This window comes from Aedes aegypti, chromosome 2 (genome assembly GCF_002204515.2).
Source record: "Aedes aegypti strain LVP_AGWG chromosome 2, AaegL5.0 Primary Assembly, whole genome shotgun sequence".
Taxonomy (NCBI): Eukaryota; Metazoa; Arthropoda; class Insecta; order Diptera; family Culicidae; genus Aedes; species Aedes aegypti.
The window spans coordinates 420167241-420189329 of NC_035108.1; the positions used below are offsets into that span (position 1 = coordinate 420167241).

Genomic DNA, 22089 nt, shown 5'->3' on the forward strand with positions numbered 1-22089 from the left:
GAATTAATTTGCAACATGATTTGCATAATTTCAACTAACTTGTGCTTGCATTATGATTTTTCAATATTAAGACGACATCGTATATGGAAAGAATTCAATTCAATGTTAATAAACAATCATAGCCAACGCGCGGTTGTTCATTATTATATAGAATTATATTTCTAGCTTCGTTCTATTAAAGTCGCGTTGATTACTTTCTGACTAACCTGACTTGGCTGTGCCTTCAAACTATACCTATTTTGGGCTCCTTAATGAAGTGTCGTCTTGATTGGTTTTGTGACATCTTCTTCAAAATTAAATTTTATTCTTCTGCTTATCACGCTTCTCTACAGATAATCGGCATCATATCAGTATTCTTCATCTGTGTATCGATCATATCATTCTGCCTGAAAACGCACCCGGACATGCGGGTCCCGTACATCCGCAACATCACGGTCAAAACGGCAAGCCAAAACACATCCTGGGTGCTGGACAAAACGCAAACCAATGCCCACGTGGCGTTTTTCTACATCGAATGCGTGTGTAACGCGTGGTTTACTTTCGAGATAATGGTACATTTGCGATCAGATTCTTAATATCCGTGTCCTAAAAATGTGTTCTCTTTATTCACAACAGGTGCGGTTCATTTCGTCCCCGAGTAAGCTTAGGTTCATCACATCGTCTGTAAATATCATCGACTACATCGCTACGTTAAGTTTCTTTATCGATCTGATACTGCAGCGGTTCGCGTCCCACCTGGAGAACGCCGACATCCTGGAGTTCTTCTCGATCATCCGTATCATGAGATTGTTCAAGTTGACGCGGCACTCGTCCGGATTGAAGATTCTCATTCAAACTTTTCGGGCCTCGGCCAAAGAGCTGACGCTGCTAGTGTTTTTCTTAGTTCTAGGTATCGTGATATTCGCCAGCTTGGTGTACTATGCCGAGCGGATACAGATCAATCCGCACAACGACTTCAACAGCATACCGCTGGGGCTGTGGTGGGCCCTGGTCACGATGACCACCGTCGGGTACGGGGACATGACCCCGAAGACCTACATCGGGATGTTTGTGGGTGCGCTGTGTGCCCTGGCCGGTGTGCTGACGATTGCCCTGCCCGTACCCGTCATCGTGAGCAACTTTACGATGTACTACTCGCACACGCAGGCCCGTGCCAAGCTGCCGAAGCGAAGACGTCGCGTGTGCCCGGTGGAGTTATCCCGACCGCCGCGGTTGCCAGGTGAGTTGGATACACACTTAGATGCACACATAGAAATTTACGTCATAGATGCCCGACATATCTATATAAATAAAAATTGAGTGGTGTTTGTATGTCACTAAATGGCTTGAGAACGAATCAACGGATTGACGCAAGTTTTTCACTGTTGCACTTCACAAGAGATGCGACGTGTTCGTGCGAGGAAAAAAAATCCGGAAAGGCTCCGGAATAATCTGGAAAACGGGAGAAGATTGAGATGTCATTTTTATGTGGGATTTCTTGACGTTTTCCAACAGCCTACTTGATGGCAAGACGAAGTTTGCCGGGACTACTAGTTTAAATAATAAATGGCGTAAATTTAAGGTACAAATTATGTAATTTTACATAAGAATGAACTAAATTTTGTTTCGACAACAAAATTTTACGATTACTTTTGATGATATTTCACAAGGGTTTTTTTTTTATTACATTTAGTATTTTGCTAAACATGAAAACTATGGCATGGGTAACATTAATATGTTTGTAGTGTGTAGGTATACATTAGAAGTGTAACTGAAATTGACTGAACGATTAGTTTCCGGTCCAGAAGTAGTAACCATCTGGAATAGTTTTTCATAATTCTATAAGCTCCCTAACTCGATATTCTGTATCTCAAAATCGAGTTAGAGAACCATACAGTGAAACCTCTATGAGTCGATATTGCATGACTCTATATCGACTCATGGAACCATACTAAAATAGTCATGGGTACTATGGTGGTCCCCTAAAACAGCTTCCCGAAGCATTTGGAGCAGTTCCATTACTCGATATTTTCATGTGCCGATTGTCCCTTGGGATATCGACACATGGAGGTTTGACTGTAGTAAAAATGTATTTTCATGGCTCGCTTGAACGTCCCTTGGATTGCAGTTGCACTGGTTTTGTTTTCTGTAACTCGTTATCTCTCAAACTCAGTGATCCCTTGAATATCGAGTTATGGAGAGTTGACTGTATGATCAATTTGGAATTACTAAATAATTTGACAATGAAGAGGCCTTATGTGAGATTTCTTATGTGAGAAAATGAAATATGTATGTATCCCAAGTAACATTTTTAGTTTTTTCATTTACTACAAGCTGTTGTTACCACCATATCGTTAAAACTCATTTTAGAACTTATTTGTCCTAATAACCTTAATAAACCTTTGATAAAACTCCGTTAAGCCCGAAAAGGCCCACACTACAGGAGGTTGTTAAGACTATACCTTAAAACCGTTTCTAAACTTCTTAGTTTTGTATCGTATGAATATATCTACCCTTGTAGTATGCTATAAAACATTCATAAGAGCTATTGTATAGCCTTATTGAGCTAAACTAGCGGTATTAAATCTTTTACGATATCCTAATACACAGAATAAAACCAATGTAAAGAGCATATGATTGAACAAACATCAACCAATAATTTGTTTATAAACCATAACCTTTTTTTGATATTGAAACCATCATGATGTCTGCCGACTCATAATAATAAATTAGAATAATCATTTTTTGCGTGGCAGAAAATTTCCTTACTATCGCGTGAAATTCCTGCCAACAAAAATTTACTGGTGGAATGACATAAAATTTTTCGACTTACAGCAACGCGCCACAATTACGACATCATTATTGGCTATCCAATATTATACTCCATTCCATTTTCAGAATGATTTCATGCTCATCTCAATCATAAATTGGAATTTCCCACGCATATTGTAATTATCAATCCAAAACGGCAACAATAAAAATGGATTCCATCCAGTTAAATCTTGCTGGTCTTCTTTGGGATGGTTTAAGATCAATTGGTGATTATTCCGAACAATATAATCATTCATAAACGCTTTTGATCTTAAGTACCCGTGCGCAAAACCTTCACTGGCTAAAATATTCCTAAATCAGAATATTTGTTCTGCACTAAGACAAATTGGTTATTTGGGAGCCTTGACTTAAACTTAATGCACTCAGGAAAGCTAGTGCTGTCAAAAAGGTAAATAAATCGGAAGATACAATTTTGTGATGTAATTCATTTTATTAAATTTGTGCTTATGTGTCTAACTGTTTTATTATAAATTGTTATAATAAAGTTTGTCGTGCTTGATCGGTTGTATTGATGCAGAAAACGGTAAGTGATAAGTGCCTGAAAAATGGAAGCTTTTTTCGTGTAGCTCAGCTGTTGTGTGCAGCATATAGTTGTCCCACTAGAACGGGGAGTTCAGGCAAGTGTGGGAAAAATATGCGATATTCTGTTAATTCTTCGAGAGGAATATTTGTCATCTCTATGTTTGCGTTCTGATTCATCCATAATTCACTACGTGATTATCATTATCAACATAATATATTGACAACCACACGCAGGCTGCATTCCAATAAAATGCATCAGACAGTTGAGATTTAAGAAGGCTGACTTAGCGTAGTCTTAGAAGTTTTACTTATGGCTTGAAAAGACAAGCAAGATGAGGTTTTAAGTATAGGTTTTAATAGACACTACACAGCTCCTTCAAAATACAATTTATTATCAAAAAATGTGGCCAGCAAATAAGTTTTAACAGGAGCTCTTGTAGATATCTACAAATCATTTTAAAGTGGCTTTTACCGAAAAGAACGTTTGGCACTTTGCAATGCTTTATTAAATCTGTTAGGAATGGATACATCTCTAATAAAAGCTCCATAAATAACATCTAAGATCAAAAAGCACTGAAATTGGGTCCTAAAGCCCTGTCCCAATTTTAGTGCCAAACACTTAAGTTTAGGCCAAAAACACATGTTTACTCAATTTTCTAATGTTTGCCGTTGGTTTAAGCCCAAAAACATTTTTATTAGATTTTGTCACATCCTTTGGCTTAAACTCAAATTTTGGGTGTATTTTGTTTTCCGTGTCCCTTACGAAATGTCAGACAGGAACAACTCCAGTGGTCGAACTAAAACCCCTGTGGTGTTTTTGTCGACTAAGCGAACGTCAAACATGATCAAAAGTGTCAAGGTTCATTTATGGACCAAATTTTTAAATTAAAGTTTTAACATGATATAGCCATTATTTGAGCGGGAAAAATTGGTAAAGTAATTACACTAACATGCTTTTTTCGTGTTATTAAATAAAAACAAGATTTCATTACAAATTTTAGGACCCAATTGTTACTTGGGATAACTATTATTTCTATGATTTATGATTATTTATGATTATTTTGGAAGACCTTGTCTTTAAAGTGCTATTTAAAAATACGATTTTTTTCGAATACTATTCAGAAAAGTAAACTAAGATTCTTACAACAATTTCATAGAAAGCTCTTTCGAGTAATCTACAGAGATTTATAGAGAAGGTTTTTTCACGATATCCGATACTTTTAAAAATTTCTACAGGCATTTCTCTAAGAATATTTTACGAATTTTACGAATACTCCAAATATATTTATTTACCATTTCTTAACCTTCGCAATCAGAATCAAAATTTCTTTCTAAAAATATTCAGAAACTTACTCTCAGATCTTTCCGCACAAGTTTGTTCCTTTCTAATAAAAAAACTAGGGTAAAACCGGTGCCTGGTCATTTGGCCGAATGCCGTTTGGCCGAACCATGAACAAAAAAAATTCAAATTGTTACAACCCTGATGTGTAGGATTCATAAGTGTGGTTCAGTAACTGATAAGCTAATTAATTTATTGATTTTAATGATGTGACGGGACGTCATGTTTGTCACTATAGAAGAGCTCCAAGAGAATGATTACATCGACCTTTTAATTCAGGACAAAGTTGTGAACTCCACACATCGCGTCAAGACTCTGAGGTGATGATTAATTCGCCACTAGATTACCAACGGTGTTTTTAATTACAGCTAACTCTCCCTTACTCGATATTCCGTATTTTGATATCGAGTTAGAGAACCATAGTAAAAGTTAGTTTTCATGGCTAACTCGATGGTCCCTTGGAACGCAGATGCACTGCTTTTGTGTTCTGTTACTAGATACCTCCCTAACTCGATGGTCCCTTCAATATCGAGTAAGGGAGAGATGACTTTATTTCATCAGAAATTTTTCCTTCTCTTAAACATAGGTTATTATTTCGAGTTATACTGGTTCCATTACTATCGGCAATTGTTTAGCTTATATTTTAATCGGAAATTTTTTCTTCTTTAAATCATCGGTAGTTCTTTGTAGTTGTACTGATGAAATGATTATATGCATTACACTTGTTTGAATTTTCATAAAAGCTTTTTCCTTCTTTTGATCATAAGCTGTTCTTTCAAGAGAGAAATATTTTTCATAGTTATTGGAATTAAAGCCCATAATACGTTTTATTCAAAACATTTTTTTAGCTCTAGGATCAACTTAGGTGAGATGTCATTTTTCTCCAAGATTAAGATTACAACATGTGAAATGAAAACTGCACCGTTGCTTGCGTATAGCAATAAACGACTCGGTGAACACTAAAGTCTAAGTACCACACTTTTTCTCCCTTGTGAAAAGAAGAAGCCAAGACTGGTTGATGTCAGAACTATAACATATTTACGATTCGCTAGCACAGAAGTGAACAACTGCTTACACTAAGGATGTTCTTCTTTCAGCACTGACTGTTTTTTTTAACTAACACTAAGAAGCTTATAAACCCCTCTACCGGCAGCTTCACATTTTACCTGAAGAAAAACATTCAAATCACGATATTTTTTTTTGTTTCTCGGTATTTTTGCACAATTTTTTCACAAGTTCTCAAAAAACTCTTCTAGCTTGCGAATCCGTGTCGATATTGATCATTGCACTATGGGCCAGGGACGCAATCTGGCGGGACAAAATTAATAACTCGGTAACGAAGCGTTTCCGGTATTTGGTGTCTTCGGCAAAGTTTTTTGTAACAACGAGGACCATCTACTGACATAAACGGATAGTTCGTAAATCGTCCGCATAGGTGGCGCCACAATCTAACTTTTTACTGTGACGTTCTAGAGACTTGACATGTTCGGTAAAGTTGTTCATTTTGATAAAATAAGCAACTCTCTCGAAGACGTCAAAATTCCACAGCCTACTGTTTTCGAGTTATTGGCAAAATTAGAGAAAATTAGTGAAAAAACGATTTTTTCCACCGAATTTGACATTTTTACTAAGAATCATGTCATATCATATTTTTTGCTGATAAATATATAACAGACGTAAGCTCTGGTGGAGAAATTTTAATAATACGACGCACAAAAATTAAGAAACTATGAAAAAACTTCAAAAATAGAGCTATTTTTTCACATTAATACCTCCAAAAGCGCAAAAAATCGCAAGCTCAAATTTTCAGGCAACATAGAGCAATACTCAATGAAACGGATGTCAAAATTCCAGAGAGGTATATTTTGGTGTTTTTGAGATATTTCATTTTTTTACAATGATTATATTACTCCAATACAGTTAGTTTCTATAAGTAATCTGAAGGGACGATCGACTTTAAGAAATAACGAGTCGTGGAACAAAAATTTTCGAAAAACTGTGGGCCTCGTGGACGAGCGGTTAGTGTCGTCAGGCATTTAAGCGCATCGTGTCATGGGGTGTGGGTTCGATTCCCGCTTCAGCCATTGAAACTTTTCGTCAGAAATGTTTCTCGGCTATGCCACTGGTGCATGCTTGTCCGTTGTCTAATGTTAAGTTACAGTATGTGCAGCTAATTGGTTGAAGACGGTGTCCGTGTCTTTTTTTTTTTAAAAGCAATCATAGTAGCCATGCAATTCAGTTTAAGAGCAGTTCCTTGAGTTGATATCGAGTAATGTTGATGAAAGTGTAGATTAAAACTGGGTACATAATTTTTACTCTTCAATAATTCAAATGGTATAGTATGTCATGATAAACTTGATCATGTATCAGTTATTGTTGTCATCATGGTTCGAGGTGAGTAATTTATTTTGTGAATTTGTTACTTTTAACACGGAAAATCAAATTTTAAAGCATATTCATGTCGATATCTCTAAATACTAAAACTTCAGAGCGCACGATCTCTTGTCCGGATCTTGTATATTTGTTTCAAAGCGGAAAGAGCGTTGATCCTTGGATGTTTCGAAACAGAGAATACAGATCAAAGGTATCAATTTGAAGATTCCTTCGATTTTGAGAACTGTTAGGTTGTTTAACCTTAAATATGTGTTCAATCAACGGATTTGCTTAAATTTTGAGCTTCCGGAAAATTGTAACAACGAATTCGAGATGAAATTCAAAGCCAGCTTATACTGTGAGCAGATATAATAATTTCATGAAATAATAAAATATATTTTTCCGCTAATTTTAAAATACACTTAAATATTTGCCACGAAAATATTAATCGCGTAATGAAAAAAAAAAACCGTAAAAAAGTCAAAAAATCTCAAAAACACCAAAATATACCTCTCTGGAATTTCGACATCCGTTTCATCAAGTATTGCTCTATGTTGTCGGAAATTTTGAGCTTACGTTTTTTTGCGCTTTTGGAGATATTAAAGTTCAAAAACTGCTCTATTTTTGAAGTTTTTTCATAATTTCTTAAGTTTTATACGTCGTATTATTAAATTTTTTCCACCAAAGCTTGCGTTTGTTATATATTTATCATTAAAAAATATTATATGACATAGTTCTTAGGAAAAATGTCAAATTCGGTGAAAAAATCCTTTTTTCACTAATTTTCTCTATTTTTGCCAATAACTCGAAAACAGTAGGCTGTGGAATTTTGACGTCTTCGAGAGAGTTGTTTATTTTATCAAAATGAACAACTTTGCCGAACATGTCAAGTCTCTAAAACGTCACAGTAAAAAGTTAGATTGTGGCGCCACCTATGCGGACGATTTACGAACTATCCGTTTATGTCAGTAGATGGTCCTCGTTGTTACAAAAAACTTTGCCGAAGACATCAAATACCGGAAACGTTTCGTTACAGAGTTATTAATTATGTCCCGCCAGATTGCGTCCCTGGCCCATAGTGCATTGGTGATCTGGTTTCAAAGATATTCCAATATTCCTTGGGGGACCGACATTTTCCATATAAAATGTCTTAGGCGGCCATTTGGTTTTACGTTGACTTAACGAAAAAATAAAATGTGGCCTATATAATGCCATGTAATAATAAAAAATCATACAAATTGGTTGAGTATTCTTAGAGATATCTGAAAATTACTATATGAGGTTTGATGAACTTTTCAAGACCTTTATTTGGCCAGCGTGGTACCAGACATATGAAAGCTCAGTAATCAAAGACGGCTGCACAAAATTGCTTCCTTTTTTCACAGCATACTCTCATCAATGTATTGTTCCGAAGAGTGTGTATCCGTCTGAGATAAGCACGTGGGTTATGGTTATACGTCGGTCCCCAAGGAATTTCGGAATATTCCTGGATCAAGATGACCAATCATCAATTTTGACGCAGAATCTAAAACTAGAAGAGTTTTTTGAGAGCTTGTGAAAAAATGGTGCAAAAATTCCGAGAAACAAAAGAGTTATCGCAATATGATTATTTTTTCTTGAGTTAAAAAATGAAGCTGCCGGTAGAGGGGTTAATGTAGGGGTAGTCGAGGCGGTTTGGCCAATGGGGTGAAATGAGCACCCATTGAAACTGCACAAATTCTTGAAATTTCATCTGAAATAACATGCAACCCCAAAGCTGACAAGAAAATGACGCAATAGAAATGCTACAAGTCAGTGTTCTACACTCAAAGAAAAAGAAATAAATGAAGTTCGAAAAAACTGCCCCTATTGCCTAAAATAACTCTTTCAAATGTCATCATTTTAGAATTATGAAATTTTACTGTTAGAATGTTTTAGAAAATTTAATCTTTTCGAAAGAAGTGTTCATAAATACTAATAATTTTCAAGCGTAGTGGTAAAAAAATAATTGAATTTTTAGATTATATGAGCTAATTTTACAACCATAAATAGGGTGCTCATTTCACCCATCGGTAAAAAATCGACTCAAAAAATGACAAATTTTGAAAAATCTCTCATTGATTCGGGAGTTTTAAAAGACAACTTTCTAACAACGTTGGAAATCACGCAAAAATCCAAAGTTTCCATAGTATTTTCAACACTTTTATCGACTTTTTCTTAAGGTGGCCAAACTGCCCCACTTTCCCCTATATCAATGATGATTTATCCTACTTTATGAATATGCTGAATTTCATTATAAATCCAGGCTAACTTAAGTTCACTTTTGTTTTCAATTTCGGCCAAACGGAATTCGGTCAAACGGCATTTGGCCAAATGGCGTTCGGCCAAACGGCATCCGGTCAAATGGCATTCGGCCAAATGACCCAGAATCTATAAAACCACCGGTTTTGGCCAGCCTAAGAAAATGATAAATCTCGATTACTTTTTCAAATCGACGTAAGTAACTTCCATGTGGTTTTGAGAAAACTAATTCAAAAGAATCACAATCTGTGTTCTAAAACTGTTTTAAAATGAATGTTTTCGCCGTGTACATTGCCTAAATTGTACATACAATAAGCTCGCGTTCAAAAACTTGGGAGTTCCTATTATTTCCCACAAAAAATAATGTTATGATGATAAGCCGTTTTATTCAGCTACTTGCGATGTTTTTGTACCAGTGTAAAATCGACTCAAGTAGTGTATTGTTTTGATTCGTGGTTAAGTCACTTTGTCTCTCCATACAGCGGAGCGGCGAAAAAAGTGGTTAGGTTGCGAAGGTTAAAAATCTTACTTTCGTCGTTCTGTAAATCCGGAAATTAAACGTTCTAAAAGTAAAAAACCGAGTAGGTTCAGAGCAAAACGTGAAGAATTTTGTCTGCGAAACACGTAGAATCGATTAAGTAAGTTTGTACACTTTTTTGACTTGGGCAGTCTTGGGAACTGTGACCACAATTCACCACAGTTCATCGATTCTGCCATTCAACCAAAACACAAAGCAGCAGCAGCATCAATACCATCAGGCGTTGCGCTGCCAACGGTTCACACACAGTCTGAGTCATTTCGCATTCGGGGTTGAAAAACGTTAGGAAGAAGAAGATTACAGTTTTGAAGAGCCGTGACATTTTTTGGTTTCGAACGGTCATGGTTTGCTTTGGATTTTGATGGTCGTGTAGAAAGATGTAAATGTAGAGGCGGTAAATGTTTGCTCAAGTACTTTTCTCATCACTGGACTTGAGTCTGTTTGCATAAATTTTCAAGATATAGAAAGCCTAATAGTATTTCAAACTGATTCCCAGCAAAAAAAAAAAAATAAAATAACGTAAACCTTCCGATTTTCGAAAAAAACAAGTTTAGTGCTAGATGGTGTCAATCTCGGTAAAAAAAAACTTTGAAAAATGTCGACATTTGGTAAGAAATAGTATGTCAGCTCATTTGCAGCCAGATTTACACCAAATTGTATTTTAAAATTATGGCAGCAAAAATCATTCCAATGTGGTGCTTATAACATCGAGTACACAGTGTAACTAGCCATAGCCTTCAGAAAAACTCTGGATATTTTTTTTGAAAAAAAAAAAATCATAGAACATTATCTTATGGAATTTGATTTAGAGTTTTAAGAGAACCACTGCAGAAATTTTTATAGCTTTTTGAAGAAATCCCCATAAGAAACTCTTAAGGTATTTCAAGAAGAACCAATGGAGTAATTTCCAAAGTATCTGTAGAGGAAGTTGAAAAATATTTGAAGAAAATTCTTGTAGAAGTACAATAACAATTTCTGAAAAAAAATATCTGAAACGATCCCTAGGCAATCGCACGGTAGTCTTTCGAGTTGGACTACATTTTTTTGACAATGATTAATTGATTAATTATTGTGTTTTTTACACAAAGTTGAGCAACCCTAGCGTCCAGTCCAGGGTTAACTAAAGAACACTAAATAGCACAAGAAATGAATACCCATACTGTAATTTTACGGAGAACTTGAACCGGAACGGCCACCAACAATTTGACAAGACTAATGATGCAATTTCAAGAAGTTCGGTACCAAATATTTTGTGTGACTACCAAAACCACTAGCAACATGATATGTCTCAAAACATGCGTTAATTCAGGAAACCATAATGACCGGAGATCCTTTATGGACATCAACTCAAGGGAATGAGAGTTAATTCCAAAAATGTTGAAAGATAACCCCAAAAATGTTGAAATCAGTCCAAGCTTGACGAAGTCCATCAGTTGGTATCCAACATTGGCAGCTTTTTAAGAGGTCAAAATGGCAAAAGATCCTCCCTTCTTGCTTCATAAAAGATATATATTGGCATGTCCTTAGATCCCTCAGCAATCAAATGTACTGATATTACTAGAAAAGTAAACTAAACTTTAGTAGTAGTTCATATTTAGTCCTATGAGAAATTCTCGGTTTTGGACCTTACTATTTCTGGGCAGATGACTAATGATCTTGATTATTTCTTATTTTTACAGTGACTAATACCGCAGAAACTATAAATAGGATTAGGAGTTCTTTTTTTCAGAAAGCACCAAAAATATAACGATCAAGTATGCAGGTTGGGGCCCATATATCCGGAGCGGTAAATGCACAGATATTCAACAAAACTAAGCTGAGGGTTGTGGATTCGAATTCCACGTGTCTAGAATCCTTTCGTACAGGAACTTTCCTCGACTTTCCAAGGCAAAGAGTATCTTCGTAACTGCCATACCTTATGGTGCCAAAAATGTCAATTGACAAAGAAAGCTCTCAGTTGATAAGTGTGGAAGTGCTAATAAGAACACAATGCTGAAAAGCATGTTCTGTCTGAGATACAACGCTAGAGAGAATAAAAAAAAGAGAAGAAGATTTTGGTTGAATCTTCGATACGTTCAGCAGGCATTCTGCGTCACGGTGCTCCCCTGACCGTTATTATCAGAAAAAAATCTCCATCAAATCTGTACTCACCAGTCGATTTCTATAGCTAAGCTGCATATCTGGGCAAAATTTTAAAAAAAAATCGTAGGGCCCGTTTTGTAGCTACGCCCTTTTGAATACGTGTAAGTCCACTTATTCAAAGGAAATCTGAGATATTTAAACGAGTTTTCATTGGCCGTGATTATCAGAATAAATATATTATCAAAATTTAAATCAAAGTTGGTTTATATAGTTATTTGTAACTTCTAGGAGGAGTTTTGAATGAGAAGATAAAAAGAATAGGGTTACGCCCTTTTTGGAGCGTAACCATTGAAAACTATAATTTCCAATAGATTAGTTAAGCATTCTTATACCTTTGAGCATATTCAAATGTTTTAATGGCACATTTCACTTACATGCCGCCAAAGTATTTCACAATCAACACATAGGATCAAGTGTTTTAAAGCATTACGGAGCCAATTGAATCATGAAACCGAATTAGTTCTTGTAGCACAATATTTTGGCTAGTTTGGTGAACCCATGTACCCACGATTCAGATTATTTTACATGCAATTGATTGCTACCTGTTGCATATCGAAGCAAAGCATACGTCAAGGAATATTTTACGAGTTATGTTTTCGTTTATGGGTAGCAGTCTATGGAATTAAATAAAATTAACAACGCAGAAAGCAGCGATATCAAATGGAAGAAAACAATGCATAGCTCAGAACATCCGTTATTATTTTATTTAATTGAGTTCAAAATCGTAGCATTTGTAGAGCCTAATTTTAAATGTTTGTCTTTGTCAGTTTGGAAAGTTTTGTGAAGCTCCCAAAGATTTTTTTTCGTTTGTGATGAGTAATAGCAGTTTGTGAGTCTTTACTTCACAAGCATAGTCTGCGATCGAAAAACAAATACAAGTTTTCATGGAAATCTTCAGTTTGTGTAGGGTTAAAACCATATTCTGGTAGGTGGACCAGCAGGTTATTACCAGGGTCACAGAACAATTTACGATTTTCCGGTAACCAAAACTGGAATTCACGTAACATCCATGAACAACTCTGTTTTTACCATATTTTATATGATATAATTTTATATCCCTTAACTTTCAATTCCATTACCTCGAATACCTGAAGACTATCTCCGCATGTTCCTGTTTCTAGAATAGCATTAGTTCGAATTCCATTACTCCCGAGCAGGAACAAATAACTCCCCAAAAACTTATGCATACCCTATTTTGATATCGTACCAAAATTAGGTATTGTTCAGTTGTCAATACTTCAATTTGGTATTATAATGGTGTTAAAAAAATCTTTAAAACAATTAAAAATACTTCATTGAGGTATTAAACAGCTATTGAGGTCTGCTGGAGGTACTATTGAAAAATTTCACTTTTATATGAAAATCCATCAAATATTGTTTAGGTATTACAATTATCAGCTAGATATTTGTAGAACATGCAGAAGGTATTATTTGAGGTATTTTACCTCTTATGCAGGGCTCATTCATACCTCATTTAGGTTGTAAGTATTGGAAATTATCTGGTATGGAATACCTCAATTTGGTATTCAGTAGTTATTTTCTTCTGCTCGGGTACGGGACAATGTCATGCAAGGTAATTATATATTCGGGACAATAGCATTCAGCGTAATAGTGCGTTCAGGGTGATGACACTAGGGTAATGCAATTCGGGGTTAAGGTATAGATCCTTCTCAAAAGAGTTTAGATATTCAAGGGAGACATGTAATAAAAAGCTCTGAAAGTGTTTTGATTTTAAATTGAAATAATAACGCATGTTTCTTATTTTTCTTAAGCACATTTCAAGTACTGAGGCTTTTTCTTCACGAGTAAGCATAAGAATGGATTGATTGCTTTATACAAATCTAGCCCTATTGTATTTTTCCAGAGTTCGTACGAGTTTGTGTAATCGAAAAGACCGAGAAACCCAAAGGTAAAATTGTAGCTTTGTGAAAAATCTAAATGTTGTAATGTATGCTACAAATGATTATAAAAGTATTGACAGTGGTCTAGAGTGCTATAGTTTGGCCAATAGTGCATTACTCAGCAATTGAAGTTTATGTTCTTGGGCAGTACAAAATTGGCCGGAATAGCCGGCACTACGTTCCCACTAGGACAGAGCCTGCTTCTCAGCACAGTGTTCAATGAGCACTTCCACAGTTATTAACTGAGAGATTCCTTTGACAAAGTTGCCATTTTCGCATTCGTATATCGTGTGGCAGGAACGAACATACTCTATGCCCAGGGAAGTGTAGGAAATTTCCATTACGAAAAGATGCTAGACCGACTGGGAATCGAACCCAGACACCTTCAGCATGGCTTTGCTTTGGAGCTGCGGACTCTAACCACTTGGCTAAGAAAGGCCCAAGGTAGCTAGTTGAGTCATAACAATATTTTATAAATAATGATAATGACACGAAAATGGCTCCGTAAAGCCTTATAGCGCTTGAGCTTTTGAAAAAATAATCAATTGTGTAAGACTTTGGTGACATGTAAGTGCAATGTGTCATTGAAAATATTTGAACATGCTTAACGGAATGCCTGCTTTAAAGAATGCCTAATTAATCTATTGGAAATCAGTGTTTTCAATGGTTACGCTTCCAAAAGGACGTAACTCCAAATTTTGTCTATCTTCTCATTCAAAATTCCTCTCAGAAGTTACAAATAACTATATAAACGCCTTCGATTCAAATTTTAATATTATATCTATTCTGATAATCACGGCAAATGAAAACTTGTTTAAATATCTCAGATTTCTTTTGAATTAGTGGACTTAGACAATCAAAAGGCCGTAACTTAAAAACGGGCCCTACGATTTTTTTTTAAAATTTTGCCCAGACATGCAGCTTAGCTATAGAAATCGACTGGTGAGCACAGATTTGATGGAGATTTTTTTCTGATAATAACGGTCAGGGGAGCACCGTGTGGGGGCCCAGATAGCCGTAGCGGTAAACGCGCAGCTATTCAGCATGACCATGCTGAGGGTCGTGGGTTCGAATCCCGCTGATCGAGGATCTTTTCGTGAAGGAAATTTTCTCGATTCCCAGGGCATAGAGTATCTTCGTACCTGCCACACGATATACACATGCAAAAATGGTCAGTCGGCAAAGAAAGCTCTCAGTTAATAACTGTGGAAATGCTCATAAGAACACTAATCTGAGAAGCAGGCTTTGTCCCAGTTGGGACGTAATGCCAGAAAGAAGAAGAAGGGAGTACCGTGTGCGTTAATTTCGATTTTTGAGTACATTCTATGACTACATGAACTTATATCAGCTGTGTTAAGCAAAAAATGGCTACCATTACGAGTGTAGATATCATATTCTGAACTGCTGTACTGTTTCGGTTGAATTGCTGTAATACTCTACTGTGACATGTAGACTCCACTCCTCACCAACGGTATCATACTTGGAAAACAACTATTTTCATCTAGGTGTCTAGAATCTAGACTCTAGATGGTCTACATGATACGGTTGAAGACTGGCGATCCGAAGCTTACAATTACGATCCTCGCTGAAAAATTGTGTTATCACTTCAATTATTACGCGGTGTTTCAGGCGCCGTCCAAAAATTACGTAACGCTCTCGGGGGAGGGGGGAGTAGGCTCAAGCGTTACGGCTCATACAATTTTTTTTAATTTTTCATAAAAAAGCGTTACGGAGGGGGGAGGGGGTCCAAAATTTTCAATTTTAGCGTTACGCAATAAATGGATGCCGCCTAAGCAGAACATGTGACGGCGCGCATGAGACCGCATTGAGACACATCTCAAGAAACACGAGGCGTATCAAACAAGGTCTCACAATGTACTGCGTGCCCGTGCGTGCGTGCTAGCAATGTGGCTCTTGTAAATAAGGCTATAGCACGTGTACAGTAACTATAACTGCATCACATATTTTTAAAACTGCAACACTCCAAAAATTTTGAATTATCAGAAGCTATAGCATACAATAGTAGTGATCCTAAGCTTTTTAAGGGATGTTCCAATGTTCAAAATGGTTGTTGCATTGTTAACCTTTCGGCCGTCACGCAAATTTTTGTAACGCGAGTAGTCGCGCGTTGTACTTTGTACAACACCCTTGGTTTTGCGAATATCCCAGGAATATGAACACTTAGAAAGATGACGTCTTCGGTAGCTATCATTATTTGAGTCATGAAATTTGGGATTTTGCCGCTAGGCGGCGCTAGTGAGCATGAAACTTATGTTTCGCAGATCTTAGGATCCTGACCACTTAGAAAGATGGCGTCTTCGGCAAAGTTGTTCGGTAACTCAAGGACTATCATTGTTTGAGCTAATTGATTCAAAATTTCGCCTCCAGGCAGTGCTAGAAAGCATACAATATTTGATTCATAAATATCTCAGGAGCCTGATCACATAGAAAGATGGCGTCTTCGGCAGAGTTGTTCAGTAGCTGAAATTCTTTCTTTGTTCAATCCTTAAAGTTCGAGATTTTGTAAAATAATGATAGTCCCTGAGCTTCTGAACAACTTTGCCGAAGGTGCCTGTCTAAAAAATCAAGATCCTGCAGTATCCGCAAAACAAAAATTTCATGCTCACTAGCGCCACCTAGTGGCAAAATTTTGAATCAACTAGCATGAACAATGATAGTCCTTAACATACTAAACAACTTTGCCGAAGACACCATCTTTCTAAATGGACAGGCTCCTGAGATATCTGTAAAACAAAAGTAAAACTTCCATGCCCACTAGTGCCACCTAGCGGTCAAATTCCGAATTAAATGAGGTACCATCAGATAGCGTATATTGTGCGTTCATTATTATGCGACTTCCATATACATTTGTTGATTTGACCGTATTATAAAGGGCCATTCTGTAAATAAAAACTGTCGAGTATTGTTCTTAGGAAGATTCTTGAGGAATACATTTTGGTTTAGTGTCGATAGATATCTTTGTTCCAAAATGATAGCATATAAATCACAACTGTTGCACAAAGTACAACAGCGCGACAGCCCGAAGGTTAAGAGATTCAATATTTTGGGTGTACTTAGGTCAATTGAGCTTTTATGATCTGGTCGCGTATTGGAACTTTGTATACCGAATAAAACTGCTGGATCTGCATTCTACAACTGAACCAGCAACTTACACCTGGTTCTGAACTCTGTGATAGTTCGAATAGCCTTGAAATTTGGATGAATTGCTTTAAAAAACAATAAGATTAAGCTATAGCATACCTTATCTTTAATTTAATAGGTCTGACAAGAGTTTTGAATAATTTGGACCTTACAAACTCAAATATCCTGTCTGTCACATCATGGTTAACCAATTTATTCCGCGTTTCATTTCTCCCAAACACAGGTCAAGGTGGCCCAGGAGGTGTGTGCGCCAATACCGGATCCGGAAAGCTTCCCTCTTCCAACGCACCCAGCACCGGAAGCATGGATCAAACCATTCGGCGCATGAACGCCAACCGCACCATCTCCAAAGACGTCATCCTGCCAAAGATGGGTAAGTTTTTGCGATTTTCAAGTCCCATATTAGCTTATTTGCTGTACAACCTGTTATGTTCCTTCGGCTAAGCGATACACATTGTAGATAAAGGGTTTGTTGTCTCTACCGAAAACCAAACATATATGTTAAATGCTTTATATCTTCGCTGTTCTTGATTTCTTTCCTCTTTCTCTTTCTCTTTTTCGAATCTTTTTTTCTTATATTTCATTCTCGGAATTATCTGTATTGACACATCCATCCTTTGGCAACTGTCTTCAAACAAAAAAAAAAAAACACACACGCAAACACCGAACCACAATTCCTTTCTGTCCCATGTGCAGCACGATGGGATGACAACCTGTAGGTATTTCGTTGTGTGATCGTGATCCAATGCTGGGCTCAAAAGTTGCCGGTGTGCTGTTCTGCTTCCTTTGGCCACACACTAGTCTTTCCATTATGATGACACATGCCTGCATGTCTGTGTTCAGCTTCACATCCGCCGGTCCTGAAACATCTGTGTAAAAAATTCACTCAAACATAAACCAACCGAAGAATCGAGCATCCTGTGACGGTGGCTTCTAACCCAACGCTAATGGAATCCAGAGGAAATAAAAGCTCCGAATCGGTTTCGATGACGACGACCAAGGAGAGAAGATTCCATTTCGGTGGAATTGATTTGAATTCTTCCAAGTCACGTGCTTATCCAACGACCAACCGTGCCCCAACTGGAAATATCATCTTCGGTTCGGTTTCGTCGTTTATCAAATTGGAAGAATGTTCTCCCACTTGCATTCCTTTTGGCAGCTTCCACGTAAAAGTACAAAAAAAAAAAACAAACTGAAACACTTTTGAATCTGGAACGCCGAAAGGGAGATACTTCATTCCATTCATCACTATGCCAACTGTACACCAACCACGCAACACAAGAGCATGTCGAATGAAACACCTTCATTTTGGGAGATTTTACAGAATAAAAAAACAGCACACATACCTATCGGCACACATACAGCAATGCAAACACACACACAAAAACGGCTGTATCGAATGATTGTTCTGCCGTTTCTGAGAAACAGTACGCCAAGCCACCCATCATCGACAGAAATGTAAGCAGACAGGCAAGCAGGCAGGCAGGCAGCCAATAATCCACCACCATTCGGCAGGTAAATATGCCAGCTTTATGTTCTGTGTAGCACTCATATATTTCGCCTTTTATTGCGTTCCTATAGCTTTTGTAGAGTTCGACTTCTTTCAGATAAATGTTGAACATTTTTCCCAGCATACTGGATGGATGTCATTGCAATGTGAGTTTCTTCGTACCTCTTCGGGCTTTTATTTGGCATGAGCTAAATAAATAAGTGAAATTTGTTTTCCATGTTTGAATGCAGTTTCTTGAATACAGTATTTTAGATCACATGTGGCCCTTCTGAGAACCCTTTCATGAATGTATTCCTACTTAAAGAGTGAACACGAATTTTTGCTTAGTGAACACAAACTTCAAATTTTAGGATTTATCAAAGATGCCTCAAATGATCCATAGAGAACCACAAATTCAAAAATTGTAAACAGTTTACTTCTCTATTACTAATAGCATTTATCACAAGCTTTTGGTTAGTAAAATCAATAAGCGTAATTTAAGATTTCCCAATAAGTTTAACAAAATCAAAAAACAAATTCCATCGCCACGTTGTCTCGAAATTAAGTCGACGCAATGTTCGGGAAATCTGCTCTTGGTTTAGAGGGCAAACAGTATAAAGAACAATTCCAGAAAACAACAACGTACGTACAAATTATGAATTTCCTTTTTTCGTTAAAGAATGCTTATTTGGGCAAATATTCCGTATGAGCAGAGTGTCGTATTTCTCATGTATACCTGATTGAGCTAGTGTGCCATGCGATATTCCATATCGCAGCTCACAGATTATGTGAGACACGAGATGCAGATGCGTACAAAATATATCCTAGTGAGCGAGTCTCATGAGACATCTCGTGAGGCTCGTCACATGCGCTTACTAGAAGTACTTTCATGCAGTTATGTTTACCTAGTACAATGACCCCACGGAAGCATACGAATTCGGTCTATGCCTATGCTTCTTCAGTGGCCAGCCCAAGTTTTTCAATTCAGATTCTAGAATCTTAACCGCGTTGAATCACGTCAGTCCTTTGAAACTGCCTACGGGCAGTTTGATCCATAGTTTAATCCCTTTTCCTTGCTTCTGAAACCTTCTCCTGCGAGGCTCAAATGCACTGTCACATTGAGATTTTCTCATGAGACGGCGCATGAGTCTGTGCAGATGTGATCGTTTGAGCTAGTACATTGCTACATGAGATCTAAAAAAATGTGTCTCACCATAGCACGTGCTCAAGCGCGCGGTTATTTTTGTGCGCTCATGGCAAGCTGATCTTGCTCTTGATGTGAAGCGCGTATACATGATGTCTGCGTATGAGTTGTGTGAAAAAGCCTTAGGGTAGGTGAACATAATGGTTCCCTATTTAGCCATACGTAATTACTTTCATGCCCTCAAATTTTGAAAAATTTTGTGTGTTGCAGTAGTTAGATTTAAGATATATATTGATGTTAAAACATTCAAAAAGATTAAAAATGTGAAATTTATCAATATTTCACATATGGCCAAATAGGGAACCACTATGGCTATAACTGGTACACTTTCCCTATAAGTACAAAATTGGAAACAATAATCAAACATCAATCACTTGGATATTGAACTTATCAAACCTGAAACACGTACATAAAGTGATCCAAGCATAAATCACTTGAAAATGAAGTGAATCAGCCCTAACCTGCTTGAACATGAAGTCATACCTGAAAAAGTGGAAAATTCTAGATGAATCAAACCTGAACCACTTGAATATCGAGTAACTCATACTTGAAATAGGTGGATATGAAGTGCTTCAGACCTGCAGCACTTGAATATAAAGCGAATCAAACCTGAATCACTTTAATATGGAGCGAATCCGACATGAATCACTTGGATATGAAGCGAATAAAACATAAATCACTGGAAATTATTTCTAAAAATCTTGAATATGAAATCAATCAGACCTGAATCATTTGTACATAAAGTGAATCAAACTTGAAACATTTGAAAATGAAGTGAATTAAGTATGAATCACTTGAAGTCATTTGAACATTAAGTGAATCAAACCTGAAACAGTCGAATATGCGTGAATCAGATAAAAATCACTAGGATATGGAGCGAACTGAATCACTTGAATATGAAATGAATCAATTCTGAATCTCTTAATAATAAAGTGAATGTGACGTGAAATACTTGCGGGTATGGAGAGAACAAAACTTAAATCTTTTGAATATAAAATGGATCAATCCTGAGACACTTGAACTTGAAGTGAATTTTCACTTCATATTCAAGTCAAACCTGAATTACTTGAATATAGAGTGAATTAAACCCGAAAGACATCAATATGAAGAGAATAAGACATCAATCACTTGGATATGAAGTCAATCAAACTTGAACCATGAAGAGATTCTGACTTGAATAATTTGAATATGATGAATATGAGTCCTAACTGAGTCACTCGCATATGAAGTAAGTCATACCAGAATCACTAGAATATGAATCAGATATGATACACTTGAATATACATTTGATCAGACCTGAATCACTTTAATTTAATATGATTCCATCCCTAATCACTTCAACTTCCAAATGTCAAAGGATTTCTTAACAGCATTCTGGAGATTCTTTCTTCTTCTTCTTTCTGGCGTTACGTCCTAACTGGGACAAAGCCTGCTTCTCAGATTAGTGTTCTTATGAGCACTTCCACAGTTATTAACTGAGAGCTTGCTTTGCCGATTGACCATTTTTGCATGTGTATATCGTGTGGCAGATACGAAGATACTCTATGCCCTGGGAATCGAGAAAATTTCCTTTACGAAAAGATCTTCGACCAGCGGGATTCAAACCCACGACCCTCAGCATGGTCATGCTGAATAGCTGCGCGTTTACCGCTACGGCTATCTGGGCCCCTTTCTTATCAGATTATTTCTTATCAAATTCATATTGTTTAGGTACAGTCATCCCTCCAGACCCAGAGTAAACTGTTTCCTGGATGCCCTTGACTTTCCGAACAACTTTGCTGAAGACTAAAACTTTCTATCTCATCTGGCACGAAAGATAGAATTTGTTTCATATATTTATTTAAATATGCATACAAGTGCAACCTTGTGGCAAAATCGCAAACCAAACTATTTGCTTTCCGGATGTCTTTGATCCCCTGAACAACTTTGCTCAAGATCGCTTCTTTGGATCTCGAGATATAGCAATGTGAATTTACCTGTTTTGGTGTGATGCTACACTTCTTGGGGTTGATTCAATATTCAGCTGAGTGTTACTTGAGCAATACTTATTTTAGTGAGTCCGTATTAATGACGGGTAGTGTATACAGTACTGGACAGAATAAAGTACGCATTGGCCGTTTTTCCATACAAAATGGTCAAGTTTGAGGATCCGAATGTCAGCTTCTAGTGATTCGATTTATCTGAAATTTTAACCACAGCCTAGATATACACAGTTCGAACGAAACGTGTAAATTTCTGAGACATATAATGCACATAATTGGAGCGTGGAAAATCATGGATATTTACATGATATGTCATGTAAACTTCAATTATATGTCATGTAACCCA

General features: G+C 36.9%; 1 protein-coding gene across 4 annotated transcripts in view; it reads left to right on the forward strand.

Annotated features, from left to right (window-relative positions):
• Positions 1-22089, forward strand: part of LOC5568798 (potassium voltage-gated channel protein Shaw) — a 424985-nt gene that overhangs the window by 357550 nt on the left and 45346 nt on the right. For 3 of the 4 annotated variants that reach the window (XM_021847455.1, XM_021847456.1, XM_021847457.1), the window contains 3 exons: positions 333-551; positions 616-1219; positions 17292-17441. In XM_021847455.1, the coding sequence (XP_021703147.1) occupies positions 333-551; positions 616-1219; positions 17292-17441 (973 nt within the window). Of the gene's footprint in view, positions 1-332; positions 552-615; positions 1220-17291; positions 17442-17764; positions 18584-22089 lie in introns of all 4 variants that reach the window. The other variant, XR_002500906.1, reaches the window with a different exon arrangement.